We start from the raw sequence: 20,034 nt of genomic DNA, 5'->3' as shown, positions 1-20,034 counted from the left end.
GCTATGCCACATGAGATGCCAAATCACATCTCCTCTTGCTGACCCCTACCTGAGTCCCCAGGGCCTCACTAGCACCTGACACGTGGGGCTTAAGGACTTCTGCTGCCTGAGTCCCTGATTTGAGTCTAAAGCCAAGAAATCTGTTACTCGTATTAATCCCTGAAGTCTTATCCCAAATATGACAACTTCAGATGAAACGCCGCAAACAACCCAGCTCCCTCCTCCATCTCCCAAATACCATAAGGACCCTGGTCACCACGAAGAGCTAAGATGGGTCTGCAGGGCACTCACTCCATCATTGATGCCTCCTTGGTCTCCAGGATGTGGTCTGTGAGGATCCACGGCATGGACATCTCGATAGGGAACTGGATCCTCCTGCCCATTGTCAGTTCCAGGAAGAACTCTCGGAACCACAGCTGTGAAAGGTCACAGCACTGCTGGAGTGTTTCTGGGAGGATTCAAATGACATCACGTTAACTTTCTGCAGGCAGAAAAGACTGAGCAGGATGATCGAGGACAGGGTGGGGCATGTGGGAGGTGCTGGCTCCTTTAATCTCAGCCGTGAGCCATGCGGGAGTAGACGTGAACAGGGAGGGGTCACGTGGCACCTCACACTAAAGATAAGACAACCATGATGTGGCTGCAAGCAAAGCCACCCTAGACCGTGCACATTCTCACTTATGAAAAGAACAAAGTCAGCATCTGGTCCCTGCTGGCCTGGGACGGACACCACCACCCATAAATGGGACCCTGTCAATCATGTGAGCCTCTCTGAGGGACTGAAAGGGAAAAATATGTCTTTTTAAAAGGAGAAATAAAAACCATGTTATCTTTTTTTACTTAGGATAAAGATACAGCATTACATGCTATTCAGGACAAGTCTATCTAATGCAAAACAGAAACAAATTTTAAAAAACTGTCTCTATCATTTGACAAATGAAAAGCAAAGGCCTTGCTATTTACTCCAAACCTGTAGCACTTGCAGCCAAAATAGAGGCTTCCTGCCCTAAGCAAGCTGCTGCAGCACTCCACAAGAACCTAGGGTGTCCACCAGTGCCCTGGTCAAGGTCACTGCCACCTTCCACATACCACTGTTCATGGGGGCTGTTTCTGATACTTATCACTATCTTGTTCTTGAACCAGGTGACAGATTACATTTGTCTGTATTTCTGACCTCATACGGATTACAAAGACTTTGCATTCAAGCCACAGAGCAGCCACAGGCCCAAGGCCCTCATCTTTCGAAGGGCCACACCACAGGGAGGGGCCCCGGCCGGATGTGCAGTTAAAGGTGAGGGAATATCACATAGGTCACAACACAGGTCACCATCTGGGTATGTGAGGGGACCAGAGCAGGGGATGGTCAGCAGAAGCATTCTAGATGGTATTAGCAGTGTTAGAACATGCTTGGCCAAACGCTGGTCAGCAGTATCTCTTACCACTGAAATTTATCAAGTGAGTGTAGAAGAATGACTCTCGATGAAATTTTTCTATGTCCAATATGGTGGGCCCCTCAAGGCTACTTCTCAAGGTTTTCTTGGAACCACTTTTGTCTGCAATGAGGGACTCTAGCATGGTTCTCACCATGTAAAGCTGCATTATCCAAGGAAACATTTATGGGGGAGAAAATATACATGGCACATTAGTTACACCAAACTTATGTAAACCACAAGAGGAAGACTACTGTGCTATGCCCTGACCAGAGCCAGGCTGGAGCAGTAAGCCTACCACTATGCCAGCTCCTCCAAGTGGTCTTAGGCACCCATCTAAGTAGCCAAGTTGGTGCTGCTTGAGAGAAGGAATTTGTAGCAGAGCAATTCATCTCCGTGCCATAAACATCAACAAGAAAAACAAATGATGTCTTACCACCAAAGGTTAAAAGAGGCGGATAGGTGTAGGACTGCCTCAGAAACGCGTTTACCACATGCAAGAGTCTTTCCATGCCCAAAGACTTGAGCTGCCTCAGCAGCTCGGCAGAGCTCAAGGACTCCGCCATGGTGCGCACCAGGTACAGCTAGACACGGACAGATGGGGGGAGAGTTGGGAGAGAGCCGTTAGTCACAGGACACACACATCATGGGGTGGGGAGGCACACATGGGAACAGAGGGTGGGTGGGTGCATGCACACTGGACAGACCCAGGACAAGTGTTGTCCTTAAGTGGGCCAAATGCCTTCCTCCTAGACATTTGAGAGGTTTCATACAGAGCCACCAACATGCTTTGCTGGCAGTTCTCCGAAAAACTGGCAGGAAAGATTATAAAAGCCCCCAACAGAAGAACAATGAGTTAGAAATACTAAGTCCCAAAACAGGAAGAGAAAAGCAGAAGGACATATTAAATCAGATATGAGGGTCAGAAGAAAGCTCCTTTTGGGCAACAGGGAACTCGGAGCATGCTGGGAGAGAGAACAGCAGTGGTGGCTTAAGACCAGGGACACAAAGAAGCTACATTCTTACATTCCTACAAGTTTTATCTTCAGAAACTATCATTTTAGGCCCAATATAAAAAGTATAACCGTACATTTAAACACCCATCAAGAAACACAGTGTAAAATGGACACAGAGACTTTCACCCACATTTCTCCAATGGGAGTTGATGCAGTTAAATTAAGTTCTGCATGCAAACGATCAAACCCGAGAATCACAAGGATGTCTTGGCTAATGCTCCAGATTCACTTGGGCAGGGAACAGAGGAGCAGAAAAGGCACAGGCAAGACTTGTGGCATTTTACTCTTAGCATTGCTTACCAAGCCTCAGTTCAGGGTTAGCCCAGTCAGGGGAACAGGGGGAGCAGGGGAGCAGGGAGGATGAGAACCTGTGTGCTGGAAGGTCCCACGGCGCGCCGCGGCACTTTGATATCAAATCCACTCTTGGGATCCTTCTCACCCCGCAGGGCTGGGTCATTGAAGGGCTCGTGCCCTGTCTCCCAGTCACACACGGTCTTTCTGATGGCCTGCAGGACACTAAACAGCCCCTTCAAGTCATGAGTGAGGCACCTCCAGACTTTTACAATCACAATACTGCCTCTGCTGGCACTTCGCTCTTAGGACAGTTGATTCTCACCCGTGATTTCCTTTGAGGGCAGTGGAGGGGCATGGTAATGGAAATTTTGAATAGAACATTCTCTGGGGGACATTACTATAGCCCCAGGTCTGATTTAGCTGCAGTTTGCATCGATCAACCTGGAAGTGATGCTATATTTCCTGAATATTGAGTCATGCAAAGGGCAGCTGGGGACAGACCATAAATATTTACCTAGGGAGCGGAAACTCAACCTCCACTGGCTGATTCCTTGACTTCTAACAGGAACATGTCACCAACCCAAGTGCGAGGACCGGGCCTTTGTCTCAGACACATTTGGAACATGTTTTCATCTCCAACAGGCTCCACCATACAGAGACCCCTCCATAGGTGTCACACTGGGCAGACATACCCATGTGCCCATCCTATCACTTCATGGGAAAGTTCTGGCTAAAACCTGAGTTACTCTTAGATTATACTTCACATTTCCCATGTGGTGAGCCTCCCATGATGGCAAACATAAGCAAAATGGAAAGATTTAGAGTATCAATTTTATTAATGCTAAAACTCATACCAAGCCAGATGTCAAACATATCAATTAGAAAGCAAAAAAATGAAATCAATACACGCAAGCCCCGGTAAGCTTCATTTCACACAGATGTTTCTGAAAGACAACCTTAAAAGGCTAAAATTAAGAGAAAACTAGCTCAAGATCACTGCAGGATCTCTGAAAGAAGTGTGTTAGTTTCTGACCAACACACTTGGTCAGGCCAAAAGGATCAGAAACAAAAATACTGAGTATGATACACTTTGAGAAACGTGATGCTGGGCTTCCTGTTCCCACAAGCCTGGCAATTAGAATCATCAGATTTTGAGACACTCTCCTGCCAGAGATAAACACACCCTTGTTCCCGCATCTCCATTGTTCAGACAGTCTGTGGTTGATTTATTACGCATTCCTCAGGTGAATAACTGGATTCATTGCATTACATTTATTTTTTTTTATTTTTTTATTTTTATTTTTTATTTTTTTATTTATGATAGTCATCAGAGAGAGAGAGAGAGAGAGAGAGAGAGAGAGGCAGAGACACAGGCAGAGGGAGAAGCAGGCTCCATGCACCAGGAGCCCGATGTGGGACTCAATCCTGGGTCCCCAGGATCGCGCCCTGGGCCAAAGGCAGGCGCTAAACCGCTGCGCCACCCAGGGATCCCCCATTGCATTACATTTAGAGGAAATTCACCAGAAGTGAATGTCTGGAGGTTGAAGACAAATGTGCTGAGCATATTTATGAAAATATAACTATACCGTTTTTTAAACCTAAGCTGATTCTACAATTTCAGACTCTGAGCTCACAGGGAGGTATTATACTGAGGCTGACCTTTGGATGACGTTCTTCTTCTTCTTGATGGCCTGCCTGAGTGGTTCCCGGAGGGTAACCTGGGAAAAGTCCTGCAGTGCAGCATAGACGGTATGCCTGATGGCATGGTTGAACACACTCTCCATCCTGCCCATTAGCACCTGCAGGCCTTTGATCATGGCGATCACCTGCAAGGGGACACACGGCTCTCAGTGTGGTGGAGGGTGAGAGGAGATGTAGCCTTCTTGGGTGATGCCAAGTTGCACCTGGAAGCAGCCTCCCTCTAGTGCATAGCACCTCTCCCCGGCCTCCTATGTTTCTGCTCTGAAGCTGCTGCCCTGTAGCTCTTCACAAGAGCAGTGAGCTTAGCTCTGTCAGTGGATGTTCCTGTGCCTGGGTCCAACTCCATTAGACCATAAGAGCCTTCAAGGGCAGGGGCAGATCTGCTCAGCTTGGCATGGAGCTAACGGGCATTTGGCAACTCACTCAGAACACTCCCAAATGCATAAGGGCATACCCCGCCTATGAAGGATTTTAAAGGAAAAAGAATAAAAAAGATTCTTGAAAACAAATATGTTATTAGCTGGAAAAGAAAAAAAAAAGTTATAAGAGTTTGTAGCCCAAATCCCATCCATTAAACAGTAATAGTATGCTGAATTCATATGCATAAAAAAGCCTGGAAGAAAATACACTAAAATGCTTAAAGTTCATCTTTGTGACAGCATCACAGACACTACAATGTCCTCAACGCATGCTCCTATGTTCTATTTGTTTGCTTTAGGGATTTGATGGTTCTGTGTTGCCTTTTTTTTTTTTTTTTTTAGATTTTTACTTATTTATTCATGAGAGACACACATAGAGAGACAGAACACAGGCAGAGGCAGAAAGCAGGCTCCATGCAGGGAGCCCGACATGGGACTTGATCCTGGGTCTCCAGGATCATACCTTGGACCTAAGGCAGCGCCAAACCACTGAGCCACTAGGGCTGCCCCTTGTGTTGCTTTTCTAATGAGGAAAAAAAAAGGAAATTTGAAAACAAAAGCATGCCCCAATTCAAATTCAAGTTGAACTGAATTCAAATTCAAATCAACATGAATGAAAATGAAAATACTATATATTCAAATTTACAGGATGTAGGAAAAGGTATCCTAAAAAGTAAATTTTGAGCTTCAGAGGCATACATTAGGAAACAAAAACTCTGACAATAATTATCTGATATTCATCATCACAAATCTGTAAAAAGAATAGGAAAATATACCTTCTCACAAACGAGAGGGAAATAAATACTGAAAAGTAAAAATTAACAAGACAGAAAACAAGCACCTCATAGAAGATATCAACAAAGATAAAGCTGTTTAAAAAAAAATGAGTAAATGAATAATAGAATTGACAATTTTCAAGCAAGACTAATCAAAAGAAACACAGACAAGGCCTGAACTATGAGCAACCAAGAATGAAAAGGGAAGCATTATCACACAGGTTACAGATATTAAGATATTATGTGACTGTATCAGTGTAGAATAAACATACAGATCAATGGAATGGAAATATGAGTTCAGAAATAAATCCTCACATTTACAGTTAACTGATTTTCAACAGGGTGTGAAAACAAATCAATAGGTAAATATTATCTTTTCAACAAATAGTATCCATATGCAAAATAATGAAGTTGGTCTCCTGTGTAGGAAAGGGTTAACTCTGAGCCCTGAGATGATCAAACCCTGCATATTCCCAAGAAGGGCCTGTTTTCAGGACTGGCCCTTGGCCAACTCCTAGGAACTGAGTAGCTGAAGTCAATCATGCAGGTGTGCTGCGCGCCTACATTACTGACCACCAATAAAAAACCTGGACACTAAGATCTTGGGTAAGCTTCCCTAGTTGGCAACACTTTCTACATGTCCTCACTCATCTCTGACAGGGAAATTAGGCATATCCTGCATAGCTGCACTTGCAGGAGATACCCAGAGGTTTGCACCTGGTTTCTTCCAGACTTCACCCACATGTCTTATTGCTAACTTAAATTCGTGTCCTTTCATCGTAATAAATTATAATCTTGAATAGAACAGCTACTATGAGTCATTCCAGCAAATCAAGCCTGAGGGCAGTTTTGGAAACTTCTAACACAGCCCCTACCTCACACCATCTAAAGAATTAACTCAGAATGCATCACACATTTAAAGAGGCAAAACTATAAAATTCTTAGGAGAAAACGTAAATCTTCAGGACTTGTATTGGGAAATGGTTTCTTAGAAACAATATCAAAAACACAAGCAGAAAAAGAAAAAAATAGGTAAACTGAACTTTATAAAAGTTAAAGACTTCATGCTTCAAAAGACCCCATTAAGAAAGTAAAAAGACAACTACAGAATGGAAGGATGCAAATTATATGTCTGATAAGGAACTCTTATCTAGAATATATAAAGAACTTAGTAAGAAGATAAACAATCCAATTGTTCAATCAATTGTTCTATATCTTCTCCAAAGAAGATATATAAATTGCCAATAAGCAAATGAAAATATGCTCAGCATCATTAATTGTCAGGAAAATGGAAATCAAAATCATAATGAGATACATTTCACACACAGTGGATGGCTAGAACCAAGACGACAGATAATAACAAGTGTTAGCAAGGATTCAGAGAAAGTGGAACCCACATACACTGCTGATAAAAATGTAAAACAGTGCTGCCACTTCAGAAAACCCATGTAGTAGTTTCTCAAAATGTTAAACAGAGTAATCATATGACCCAGGAATTCTCCTAGGTGTATCATCAAAAGCAATGAAAACATGCATCCATACAAAACAGTACACAAAAGTTAATAGCATTATTCATAATAGTGGAAAAGTAGAAACAAGCAAATTAAAAAATCAGCTAAAAAATAAATAGAATGTGATACATTCATATGATGGGATGGAATTCAGCAATGGAAAGAATGAAATACTGATACATGTGTGAACCCTGAAAACATTATGTTCAGTGAAAGAAGCCAATCACAATTAGCCACATACTGTATGATTTCATGTCTATGAGGTGTTCAGAATAAGCAAATCTACAGAGTCACAAAGCAGATTGGTGGTTCCCTAGGGCTGAAGGGAGGGAATAATTGGTGGTGATTGCTAATAGGTGTGAAGTTTCTTTTTGACATAACAAAAATGCTCTACATTGTACTGTGATTGCATAATTCTATGAATATATTTTTAAAAAGCACTGAATTTTTATATTTCAAACAAATGAATTGTATACTGTGTAGAAAAAAAGCTGTTACCAAAATAAGATGAGAACTTATTATGGAAAGCTTTATGACAAATATCAGAAAATTTTAAAAGATTCTTTGAAAATTCCCTGAAAATACAACTTAATAAAACTGATAAAAAAAGAAATAGAAAATGTTGGGATGCCTGGGTGGCTTGGTGGTTGGGCCTTCAGCTCAGGGCATGATCCTGGTATCAGGATGGAGTTCCATATTGGGCTCCTTGCGGGAAGCCTGTTTCTCTGCCTCTTTCTCTCTCTGTGTATCTCACGAATAAATAATAATAATAAAAAAAAGAAATAGAAAATGCACATGGTAAAAAAATTGAATGTTTCAAAAACCATCCCATAAAGGGAAAGCTTCACCAGTAAATGCTAACAAACATTAAAGGAAGAAGTAACATGAACCTTACTCAACCCACTCTAGACAATACAAAAAGAAGAGAGTCCTCGATGAGCTGCTTTATGAAGCCAGCACTCAGGAAACTAGAATGGAAGGACCATTCCTTCCATTGTAATGTTATTCACTACACAGGTGTGTAGTTAATGTTATTGACTACACAGTAATGTTATTTCTGTGTGATTCAGAAAGTATGTAATAAAAAAGTAATGTTATTCACTACACAGGTGTGGGCTGTGTGCGGTGACTTCCTTCTCTAGAGTACACTATAAAAAGGGGGAAGCAGGAGTGAGGGGAAGGTGGAGGTTAACTTCCTAATAGAGAAACCTGACAATATTTCCTTGGCCAGGTGATCAAGGTCAATACGAACAACGATGAATTTGTTGACAGTATGTACCCTCAATGTGATGTGATGGAAATGATGCTTCACCTCTGTGGTCCTCCTTCCTCAAACCTATAATGCCTGTCTGATTATGAAAAAAAAGTTAATAAATACCAACTGAGAAACATTCTACAAAATACTTGACCAGTGCTCCTGAAAACTGTTAAGGTCTTCCAAAACAAGGGAAGTATAAAAAACTCACAACCCAGGGGAGCCTAAGGAGGTATGATGACTTAATGTAATGTGGGATCTTAGATCAGAACTAAAACATTATGGAAAGATTGAAGAAATCTGAATAAGGCTAGACTTTAGTTAACAACAATGTACCAAGGTCACCTGGGTGGCTCAGTTGTTAAATGTCTACCTTTGGCTGAGGTCATGACTCCAGGGACCTGGAATAGAGCCCTGCATCAGGCTCCCTGCTCATGGGGAACCAACTTCTCCCTCTCCTCCCCACTCATGCTCCCTCTATCTCTCAAATAAATAAAATATTAAAAAAAGGAATAATTATCAATATTGGTTTATTAATTATAACAATACTAATGTGAAATGTCAACAATAAAAAAAACGGGTATGGAATATATGGAAACTATCATCTTTGCAATTTTTCTGTAAATCTAAAAATATTTTAAAATAAAAGATTTATTTTAAAAAGTGATAGGGGCACTTGGGCAGCTCAGTTGGTTAAGCATCTGCCTTTGGCTCAGGTCATGATCCTGAGGTCCTAGGACTGAGACCCACATATCCCTCCACCTCTGCTTCTCTCTGTCTCTCATGAATAAATAAATAAAATCTTTTTTTAAAAAAGTGATAGTATGGGCAGCCCGGGTGACTCAGCAGTTTGGTGCCTGCCTTTGGCCCGGGGCATGATCCTGGGAGACCCGGGATCGAGTCCCACATCGGGCTCCCTGCATGGAGCCTGCTTCTCCCTCTGCCTGTGTCTCTGCCTCTCTCTCTGTGTCTCTCATGAATAAATAAATAAAATCTTTTTTAAAAAAAAAAGTAATAGTAAAAGACACTCTCATTCATCAAGTTTGATATAAAAATCCTAAGCAAAAATACTAGCAAACTATATCCGATAATATACAAGGAGGATAATCTGTCATGACTGAGTCAAGTTTATACAAGGAATGCAAGGCTACCTTAACATGAAACCTGTTTCAAAAAAAGAAAAAAAGTGGAGCAGGGGAGACAGCTGCCCTACAATCAATGTAAATTCACTACATTAAGGAATAAAAGAGAAAAGTAACAGAAGTACTTCAGTGGATGCAAAGTGTTTAACAGAATATAAACTCAGAATAAAATCTCTTAGCAAACAAGCAATAGAAGGCAAGTTCCTTAATCTGATGAAGGTCGGCTATAAGAAACCTACAGCAAACACATCATATGGTGAAATGTTTTAAGAGTTTTAAGATTTAGGGATGCCTGGGTGGCTCGGTGGCTGAGCATCTGCCTTTGGCTCAGGGCATGATCCTGGGATCCTGGGATAAAGTCCCACATCCGGCTCCCTGTGGAGAGCCTGCTTCTTCCTCTGCATCTCTCATGAATAAATAAAATCTTAAAAAAAAAAAAAAAAAAAGAGTTTTAAGATTTAAGAAGTTTTACAGATTATAAAAGTGAAATTAAAAGGAATCTAAATATGGGACGCCTAAAATTTATCTAAAATTTATATGAAAATACAAAAGGCAAGAATAACCAAGGAATTCTTGAAGATAGAAAAGCTTGCTTTACCAGACACAGAATCAACTATACTCATTAAGACAGAGTGGCATAAGAACAAGCATAGACCAACTGACCAATGGGTTAGAACAGTGGGAAAAACAGACACATACATGAGTAGTCACTTAATTGACAATAAAGGTACATAGAGCAATGGAGGCAGAAGTATTTTAAAAACTAACTTCAGGGGCATCTGGCTGGCTCAGTTAGAAGAAAGTGTGACTCTTGATCTTGGGGTTGAGTTTGAGCCCCACGTTGGGTATAGAGATTACTTAAATTATAAACTAAAAAAAAGAAAGAAAAACTAACTTGACGTGAACTTCAGATCTAAATGTGAAAGGCAGAATAATAAAACATCTAGAAGGCAGTGGAGGAGAATATCTTATAACCTTAGTGTATACAAAATTTTCTTAAACCAGATACAGTCCAACTACAAAAGAGAAGAAATTCAATGGCACTGAAATTAAGAACTTCTATTCATAAAAAAGGCTCATGAAGGAGCCAAAGCCAACATATGGGAGAGCAAAGGGTTTGGTGACAATGGTTGGAAACATGGGGGGATTCCTCTCTCTTTCAGAGCACCAGGGTGGCATCTTGTTCCTCTTCTGTCCCCACACCAAGATTTTCCCCCCTCCCAAACACTCATGAGCTACCCAGGGGAGCCATTGATGCAGAGACCAGGAACCCAAATCCTATTTTACTGTTCTGCTGACCACTAAGAAAGGTGCAAAGGGCTCCCTATACAGAAGCAACAATACAAAAACTGTTGCATTGAATTTTACTCAGGTTTTTGCCTTTGCTTTGAATGGGAAGACAGCCTGCAAGAGCCAAAGGAGGAAAAGAAAGCAAACCGCACCTCCACCAGGGCGAACTTTTCCTCACTGGTATAGTTGTAGCGGGTGGCACGCTCATACTCCTCAGCATTGTCAGGGCAATCCTTGTTGGAGTACTTGTCCGTTGGGTGCACAAGTTTCCACGAATACTGGTGTGGTCACAAAGAGGGAGACATTCACACTGGATACAAAATGCTTATATTCTGGTCATACTGACATGACCATCATCACAGCAACCAATGTTAGCTGCATCTGAGAATCACACACACACATGCTCACACATATACTACACACATATACACTCACACACAGAGTCCATCTCCATAAAACTGCAAAACATTCTGGCCATGTGACTTCAGGTTTAATAAATACATAGGCAAAAATGTCCTGGATATTTTGTGTTGAATATCTAAGGCTAGGTATTTCATCACCATTAAAAAAAAAAAAAAATCAGCCTTTCAAACAATCATATACTCATCTACTTTAATAATTTTAATCTTTTTAAAAAAATTTTTTAATAATTTTAATCTGGTCAAAATAAACAACAAAAGGGAAAATCTTCTGACTTCTAGGTATTCAAATCTTCATATGGCATCAGAAACTATTTTAGTAATGCTAAACAAAAGAAACCAATGGCTAGAACTCCACAGGGAAACATTTTCAAAAGATAAGAATTAAAAATTATCATAATGGTACAAATTCTATCTATATGTTTTAAAAGATGAGGCCCTTTATTTGTAACAAACTTAAAAGAAATGTAATTTGAGCCATCTAAGAAACATTTAAATTGATACAGATTTTTATTTCTAGGGTCAAAGATTAAAAAAGCCAATTTGCTCTTGATACAAAGTCCAAAGTTAATGCAGAAAAAATATCATTTAGTCAATTTCTTGATAATTTGGGGAAGAAAAACACTTCTAACCAACTCTGATGATAGGTGCTCTTTCAGACCTGCATTTCCTGTAAAAGCAAATAGAGTGCCTACCACTTCCATCACGTGAGCACTCCACTGTGACAGCAGCTGCAAGCCCTGGAGCGCCAGGTCAAAGAGCTTCCGGTACTCAGCGTCTGTCTTCTGAGCCTCCTGGCGGCCTGACCCTGTGACAACCTAGAGCACCACAGGAACATCAAGAGGTCAATCTATATCTAGAAAAAACAGTTATGCATTCACCCCATGACCTAGCAAACCTGTTAGGAATCTCCAGGAAACGCACATTTGCAAAACTATGAAATGATGGGGGCATATGAGCCTTTACTTAAGCAACCAGCTGGGAACATCAGAGTCCTGACAATGGACATTCTACAGCTCTCAAAGAAGAGAATGTCACTGCAGACTGTGCTAGAGGGGAGCTCTGGGATGGGGTTAAGAGAACTATGTACACAGTTACGCTTCTACTTAGCTAATAAAGGAAAACATGCGCATTATGTGCATTTGCTTATATCAAAAAATGAAAACTTATACTTAAGAATGGTTACCTAGGGCAGCCCGGGTGGCTCAGCAGTTTAGTGCCGCCTTCAGCCCAGAGCCTGATCCTGGAGACCCAGGATCGAGTCCCACGTCAGGCTCCCTGCATGGAGCCTGCTTCTCCCTCTGCCTCTTTCTCTCTCTCTCTCTCTCTGTCTCTCATGAATGAATGAATAAATAAATAAACAAACATAAATAACTAAATAAAATCAGTCTTGAGAAAAAAAAAAAAAAGAATGGTTACCTAAAAGGCAGGAAGGCATAGGGTGGAAAGAAGGTGGGCTCCTTTGAAGGACACATACCTCCTTTTGTACATCTGACTTTGGAACCACATAAATATTTTATATAATTATGACATAAAAATTAAATTACAGGATAAAAGCAATCCCTAAAAGTCAAAAGCAAAATGAAACCATGAATTAAAAGTGTGTACTGAATTGGGTTCATGACTGCACAGAGGAACAATGTAGCACAGGTACCTGACAATAAGCTTTTTTGATTACAGTGTAAGTGCCTGGAATTAAGCTTTTGATTGCCGAGGCATCCATTTCAAAGACATCATCTAGAATACACACAGTCCCAGCTCTACAAGTAGATAAAGAGCCAGGTGGCCCCATCTATGAAGCTCCCATTTTAGAAAGCTCTGGATAACTTATCACTTGAGAGACCCCACTTTAGTACCCTAATTCCTGCTCTTATGTTTGAAATTTGTAAATAAAGAATAAACCCATGAAATCCTAGGAAGCCCACACTAGACCCCAGTAAAGGCACAGTTTCAGATCCACACTTCCTCTCTACCTGTCACTTCACCATGTGGCTCGAGGGATGCCATGCGCCCTCTTAGAACTTGTGAGCAATAAGCCTCTTTTTCCCAGAGTTCCCAGATGGTTGTTGCTGAGAGTATCTTGCCAGCATAGTAGAAACCACAAGGGACTGTCCAGCCACAATATCAGTCCCCTATGGAGGCTGCCAAAAACAGCTGAGTCCTTCAGGCACCATTATCAATAGCCTGAGACCAACATAAAACAAACCACTTCAAGTGACTTTCAAAAACAATGATTTAAAAAAGAAAAAATGAAAGAAAACCAATGATTTGATCTCTATACCTAGAGGGAAAAAATCTAAGGGCAAAATTAACTTACAAAATAAATCTTAAAACAATTTTTAGTAATTATATTACCATAATATTGTACTGTTATATATTATAATATATAATTATACTGTTTCTAGTAATTATATTGTTATTAGCAGCACTGGTATTGCTATTTTAAGACTAAGTGTATACCAAGACATGCTGTAGTCATTAAGAACCAGCATTCTCAGCATTAAAGGGGAAAAAATACAAAGATAAAAACTGAAGTAGACTGCCTTCAAATCAGGGGATCCTTGGGTGGCTCAGCTTTTTAGCACCTGCCTTGGGCTCAGGGCATGATCCTGAGGTCCTGGGATCGAGTCCTGTATCGGTCAGACTCCCTGCATGGAGCCTGCTTCTCCCTCTGACTATGTCTCTGCCTCTCTCTGTGTGTCTCTCGTGAATAAATAAATAAAATCTTAAAAAAAAAAAAAAAAGACTGCCTTCAAATCAGTACTCCAGAAAGTTTGTTACCTTAGATGATGCTAGAAAATCAATTATTTGAAAAACTGATACACATAGCAAAGGAGTTCTGCTCTGACCTGTCTCCCCTGAAGGAATCACACTGCAAAGCAAGGCTCAGCTGTGAGGAGGAGTTGAAAAGGAGTGAAAGGACTAGAAGACATCATGTGGCAGCCCTAATGAATTTATACATTTGGCAGTAGACAACGGGTGTCCACACTCTAGAGGGAGACAGCCAGACACTTGAGCAGTCTGCAGCATGATCAACAAAGGGCCAGGGGAACTGAGAGGATGGAAGTGGAGTCTCTCATCAGGCCTCCAGACTTTTTTTTTTTTAATAAATTTGTTTTTTATTGGTGTTCAATTTGTCAACATACAGAATAACACCCAGTGCTCATCCTGTCAAGTGCCCACCTCAGTGCCTGTCACTCAGTCACCCCCATGCCCCGCCCACCTCCCCTTCCACCACTCGTTTCCCAGAGTTAGAAGTCTTTCATGTTCTGTCTCCCTTTCTGATATTTCCCACTTATTTTTTCTCCTTTCCCCTTTATTCCCTTTCACTATTTTTTATATTCCCCAAATGAATGAGACCATATAATTTTTGTCCTTCTCCGATTGACTTATTTCACTCAGCATAATACCCTCCAGTTCCATCCACGTTGAAGCAAATGGTGGGTATTTGTAGGCCTCCAGACCTAATAGGGGACAGTGGTCATGCCAAATGACACCACAGGGAGAAAGATGGACAAGGGACACATCTTCAAAAAGACACACCAACCAACTATATTGTGTAAAACTTATTTGGATCCTGAGGCAAATCAACTTGGAAAAACAATTTGTGAGTCAACAGAGGAAATTGAACAATGACTTTGATATTAAGGAATTCTTGATTTTTTTAGGTGTAATAATGGTATTATAGTCATGTTTAAAAAGAGCCTTTATCTCTGTAAGACACAAGGGAACCCCAAAGGAGAGGGTGGTTGGAACCTCTGATTCATATACAGATCAGAAGCACATGGGTACAGAGTTGCTCTTAGGGTAAGAAAATATTCCAATAATGGACTGTGGTGGTAGTTACACAATACAATGAATAAACTAAAAACCTCTGAATTATACATTTTAAATGTGTGAACGATATGATATGTGGATTAAATCTCCATAAACTTGTTTAAAAATAAATGAGCAGGGCATGCAAAGATAGATCTCTTTTTTTTCCTATTAAAACTATCATCTTCGGACACTTTGGTGGCTCAGTGGTTAAGCATCTGCCTTTGGCTCAAGGCATGATGCTGGAGTCCTGGGATTGAATCCCACAATGGGCTCCCTGCATGGAGCCTGCTTCTCCCTCTGCCTCTGTCTCTGCCTCTCTCTCTGGGTCTCTCATGAATATAAATAAAATCTTTAAAATAAAATAAAACTATCATCTTAATTATAAAGGTACTAGAGTAGACAGCAGAGGGAAACAGGCGCCACAAATCCTGTTAAGTACACCTATTTTAAGGGTAGAAATCACCTTTGTATGTTGTCTGAGAGCATTTTGCATATTTGGTTTACAATTCTCTCAGCACAGCCCCTGCCTCTGTCTCTATCCTGTGGGTTGTGCTGGCAGCTGGGGAAGCAGTAGCTAGCACCTTGTCCCTGGGGAATGGGCCACCAGGGGTCGATGAGGGGTCGGCTGGGAGCCAGCGTGTGCTCTGAGCCATCTGGGGTGTCTTCCAGTCATTCTGGTTACATGATGGCTCGTGTTTGCTGGGCAGAGGACAGGGGAGCTCATCATTCTGCATCGGGTGGGGCCAACACACAGTGTTGTCCCTCCAAATGTCAATGATCCTCCTGGGAACCCCGAGGTACCAAAATTTCAAAAACCAGACTTGTGTATGCAGACTCAAGTCCCCAGGTCCCTCTAAGACTGTGCATAGCACCCATACCACCGACCTTACTCCCTGCCTGCTCAGATGTGAGAAATGACATCCCCACAGGTCCTCTGCACTCAGACCTCCCCATCCTGTCCATCCCATACACTGGAGGGGCTAGCCTGGAACTATGCATTGCAGGTAGGGAGAATGTGACCAGCCCAAACAAAAACACAGAAAACCCAGCTGCCAAGTTGGAAGGAATTAAAAAGACCCACAGCTGAGGAAACAGTACTTCTTCCTACCCTCAACTCCAGGCTCTCTGGACACCCAGGACATAAACTCCCACCTAGCCCATGGTTTCTGGCCTTAGGTACCAGCACCGGCGGGCATAGAAGGCTCACTTACCTCACTATTGCTATAGCGTGCAAGCTCTGAAATGAAGCGCATGTGATCCTCCCGAATCTGGATCATCTGTTCACAGATGTTATACTGTGGGCTGCTGCTGGATGATGTGCACATCCATCTGGCAGGAAAGGGGAAATGTGTTACGTGAAGGGGGGGCCTGCATAAGACTTAGGCATCACAATGTTGGGGGGCTGGGGACACATGTACAGCAGGCACACAGGATGGACTACTGGTCCTGCATGCTGACGAGGAGATAAGAGGCTTGGAGAGAACATGAATTCTCTGCAAATAAATAGCCAGGCCAGCCCCATCTACCTGAATCAGGGTCACTGTCCTACCTTCTCATATATGTGTCTTGGAAAAGGAGTCGTAATTTCTGCTTAACCGGCCAAGTACCTTCAAAAAAGCTGAGAGTTGCTACTAGATATAGGATACTGCATCACACTTGCAAGGGCCCCTTAACTTAACACATACTGCAGATTTGATAGGAACTAATATTTCTTTATTATTCACATGTTATATTAGAAAATAAGTCAGCCAAAGACTCAGAAACAACAGTCATCCTTACCGGGAGTTGGAAATGGACATTGTTTTCAATGACAGGTTAAACAGTGCTATCATAACTATTTACTTGCACAACGCATCATTTCAGCAGCAAACATACAGTCAATTTAGTGGGAAAGAAGTTTATTAACAATTCAATCTGCTGGAGCTCTCAAACAGAAAGCATGGGCCTTGGGGCTCTGACCTCTGCTCCCTCACACTCAGCACTGACACCCTCGCCATGTTTTTAACAAGCGGGTCCTCTTTGCTTTGAGGGGAATGAATGCAGGTTACCACTTTTCAAACTAATGGATACACTGTCTGAAGCAGCGTCCCTTTCTTACCTTTTGATTCCTCTGTAGGATGATGCAAGGATTATGCTGGCCATCATCCAAAGCAGGCCCCCTGAGTCTGCAATGAGTACCTGTCGCCTAGACCCTACACTGGATTCCACCCTCAGGATACCTGTGTCCCTGCAGGCCCTAAAGAGTGTGTCCACCTCAGGTGAAGCCCTAGAGCCCAGAACCTGACTGCTGACACCACACTCCCTGGCTCCCCATCTGGATCCAAATGCTGATGTAGGGCTGCTGGGGAGGGCCGTCAAAGCTGATGGCTACATGCTCAAGCAAGTCCCAAGGTGGCTATTAAACACAGCTATTATCACCAATTAAATGCTACTGACTTACAATAAATCATATCAAAAACACAGAAGTAAGTATGCAAAACTCATTGTTTCCTGATTCTCTTACTGGTTTTACCATGACCTATCACCTAGAGTTCATTTGTGTTTGTTAGGGTAGACACACTGTGGAATGGCATGCTACTAGCGTGGTCACATCCTTAGCTTCAGGTCCATCATGGTGAGAGGACTTACACCATGGAAATGAGCACTGCTTCAAATCAGAGCCTGAACTGGTGCTAAAGTAGAAACAGGTTCCAGTTTAATGAATGTAACTTAGAGGAGAATGAGAAGTCACCTAACTGGATAGCATATCCAATTTAATGGGAGATTTATTATGAAATAAGCTAGCACAGAGCTCAGTAAACTACAGCACAGGCCAAATACAACCTGTGTTTGTATCGCCCTAGCATCATACAAGATGGTACGTCTAAAAAAACAAAACCACAACAACAGAAAAGAATATATGACAGATACCACAAGTGGCCTACCAAGTCTTAAAGTGTTCACAATTCAGCATTAAAAAAAAAAAAAAAAAAAAAGACTGGCGACCCTTAGTAAGCAGACTGGAGGTAATTGCATTTTTCAAAATTATGGCTAAACTGCAACTGGAAGCTGGCAACAGGTACAAGTGTTTGGCAAGGATCAACCAAAGCATCCTGCAAGACCCAACTGGCTATGTGGAATCCAAAAAAAGAGTATGGTGTGTTTTTTATCATCTGTAATTGCGAGCTATGGATCCTTTAGCCAGTTGCTGGCCAACTTTCTCCCCAAAGGTCCAAGACAGTAAATACTTCAGAATTTGTGGGCTATATGGTCTCTGTCACACAATCATTGTCTTCTTCAAAAATAAGAAAAGGAAAAACAACAACAAAAAAAACCCTTTAAAAATGGAAAGACCATTCAAAGCTACTGAGATCTTACAGAAACAGCCCTGCGCTGGATTTGGCCCTCAGGTATGTTAGTTGTACATCCTCTGTAATGTAAATGCAAATATCCCCTTCCCCAGCAGGGCTAGTCTTTAAGCATTCCGGCACACCACTTGTTTAAGCTGGTACATTCTCAGCCACTTCTATTCAATAGAACTCTCTGAGATGATGGAAAAGTTCTGTACTTGTGCTGTCCAACACAGTAGCCACTACTGAACATTTGAAATGTGAATGTTCTAACCAAGAAAATAAACTGTACTTTTAAAGTGAATTTAAATGTAAGCAGTTAGAAGTGACAAGGCCTACTGTATGGGGCATTTGGTTCCAGATGGTTAAAAATGTCAAAGGCGTTCTCTCTAGATAGATAAGTGTTATAAACCACAATGAGAACACTGCAGAATGTTCCAACTGGACAGCTCACTGTCATCCTACCGAGATTTATTTTCCTCATAGTGGGCGCTGGTCTTGATGTATCTTGCCAGTTCTATTTGCATGTCCCCGAATAGTGGAACCACCTGGAGCTGCTATATTCAAAGAACAAAAAAAAAAAAAAAAAAAAAATAAGGTCATTATGTGTGTTCAGTCACCAAACATAGTCACAAGAATGAGTAATGCTTTAAAAAAAAAAAAAAGAGTAATGCTGGTAATTACTATGGGCTGAATACTATCTCTGTAAATCATTTACTAGAAAAAAAAACTGTAAGCAATTTACACAATCACGTTAAGAAGGACAAAACACAATTTAAGAACCAATGTTCATAAAACCAATAAAATTAACCTACCTTGTTGCTAGATCTGTCATAAAAAAACAATTTTCATTTCCATATGCTAGTAACAAAATGAAAATCTAAAGAGAAACAATTTGCAATAGCATCAAAAGAACTAAAAATATGAACAAATCCAACAAAATATGGTAAAGACCTCTAAACAAAAATACTATCAAAAATTCTAGAGAAAGTTTTGAAGTTCTAAGAGAATGGAGAACTATATCCATAGGTCATAGATTGGTCATACATTGGAATGCTTAGTATTTATTTCTAAACTGATCTATAAATTCAATGGAATCCCAAACAAATTCCAAGAAGAAAAATGGTTTATGGGTAGTGAGTACGTGTGCATACGGAAATCAGCAAGCCAATTTATTTTGAATGGTAAAGGCATGACACCCAAGACAATCTGAAGAACATAACTTGAAAGCCTCCTGATAAAGCAGATCTGTTCTATTGGAAAGCTATAGCAACAAAGACAGGGTGGCCCTGAGCAGGAATGGAGACCAGCGGAGCAGGACAGAAAACCTAAGACAGAGTCACACCCTTACAGACACCTATTTTATGACGGAGGCAACATTGCAATGCAAATCAGCATACCCATGTGAGAAATTGTGAGGCTGTATCTAACACTGAATATATATGCCTATGGCCCCCAATCCTAGCCCTGGGCATATACATGTTCAATAAAAACCTGTATAGATCAAAGCAGCATTGCTCGTACCAGCCAAACTCAGAAATGACCTCATGCCATGTCACAACAGAATGGATAAGTTGAGATCTAATCATAAAATGGATACCACAATGGAAACTTAAGGACAACAGATGCAGCA

The 20,034-nt window shown here is 41.3% G+C and overlaps 1 protein-coding gene across 10 annotated transcripts in view; it reads right to left on the bottom strand.

Annotated features, from left to right (window-relative positions):
• Positions 1-20,034, bottom strand: part of CYFIP1 (cytoplasmic FMR1 interacting protein 1) — a 111,667-nt gene that overhangs the window by 46,915 nt on the left and 44,718 nt on the right. For 3 of the 10 annotated variants that reach the window (XM_072737009.1, XM_072737008.1, XM_072737004.1), the window contains exons 10-17: positions 18,867-18,955; positions 16,284-16,401; positions 11,949-12,071; positions 10,987-11,112; positions 4,400-4,566; positions 2,815-2,962; positions 1,440-1,593; positions 292-448 (exon numbers count right to left, since the gene is read on the bottom strand). In XM_072737009.1, the coding sequence (XP_072593110.1) occupies positions 292-448; positions 1,440-1,593; positions 2,815-2,962; positions 4,400-4,566; positions 10,987-11,112; positions 11,949-12,071; positions 16,284-16,401; positions 18,867-18,955 (1,082 nt within the window). Of the gene's footprint in view, positions 1-291; positions 449-1,439; positions 1,594-1,866; positions 2,015-2,814; positions 2,963-4,399; positions 4,567-10,986; positions 11,113-11,948; positions 12,072-16,283; positions 16,402-18,866; positions 18,959-20,034 lie in introns of all 10 variants that reach the window. The other 7 variants (XM_072737007.1, XM_072737006.1, XM_072737003.1 and 4 more) reach the window with 4 other exon arrangements.

Source organism: Vulpes vulpes, chromosome 14 (genome assembly GCF_048418805.1).
Source record: "Vulpes vulpes isolate BD-2025 chromosome 14, VulVul3, whole genome shotgun sequence".
In the NCBI taxonomy this organism is placed as follows: domain Eukaryota; kingdom Metazoa; phylum Chordata; class Mammalia; order Carnivora; family Canidae; genus Vulpes; species Vulpes vulpes.
The sequence above is the reverse complement of the archived record's forward strand: the minus strand, read 5'-3'. Positions and strand labels throughout refer to the sequence as shown.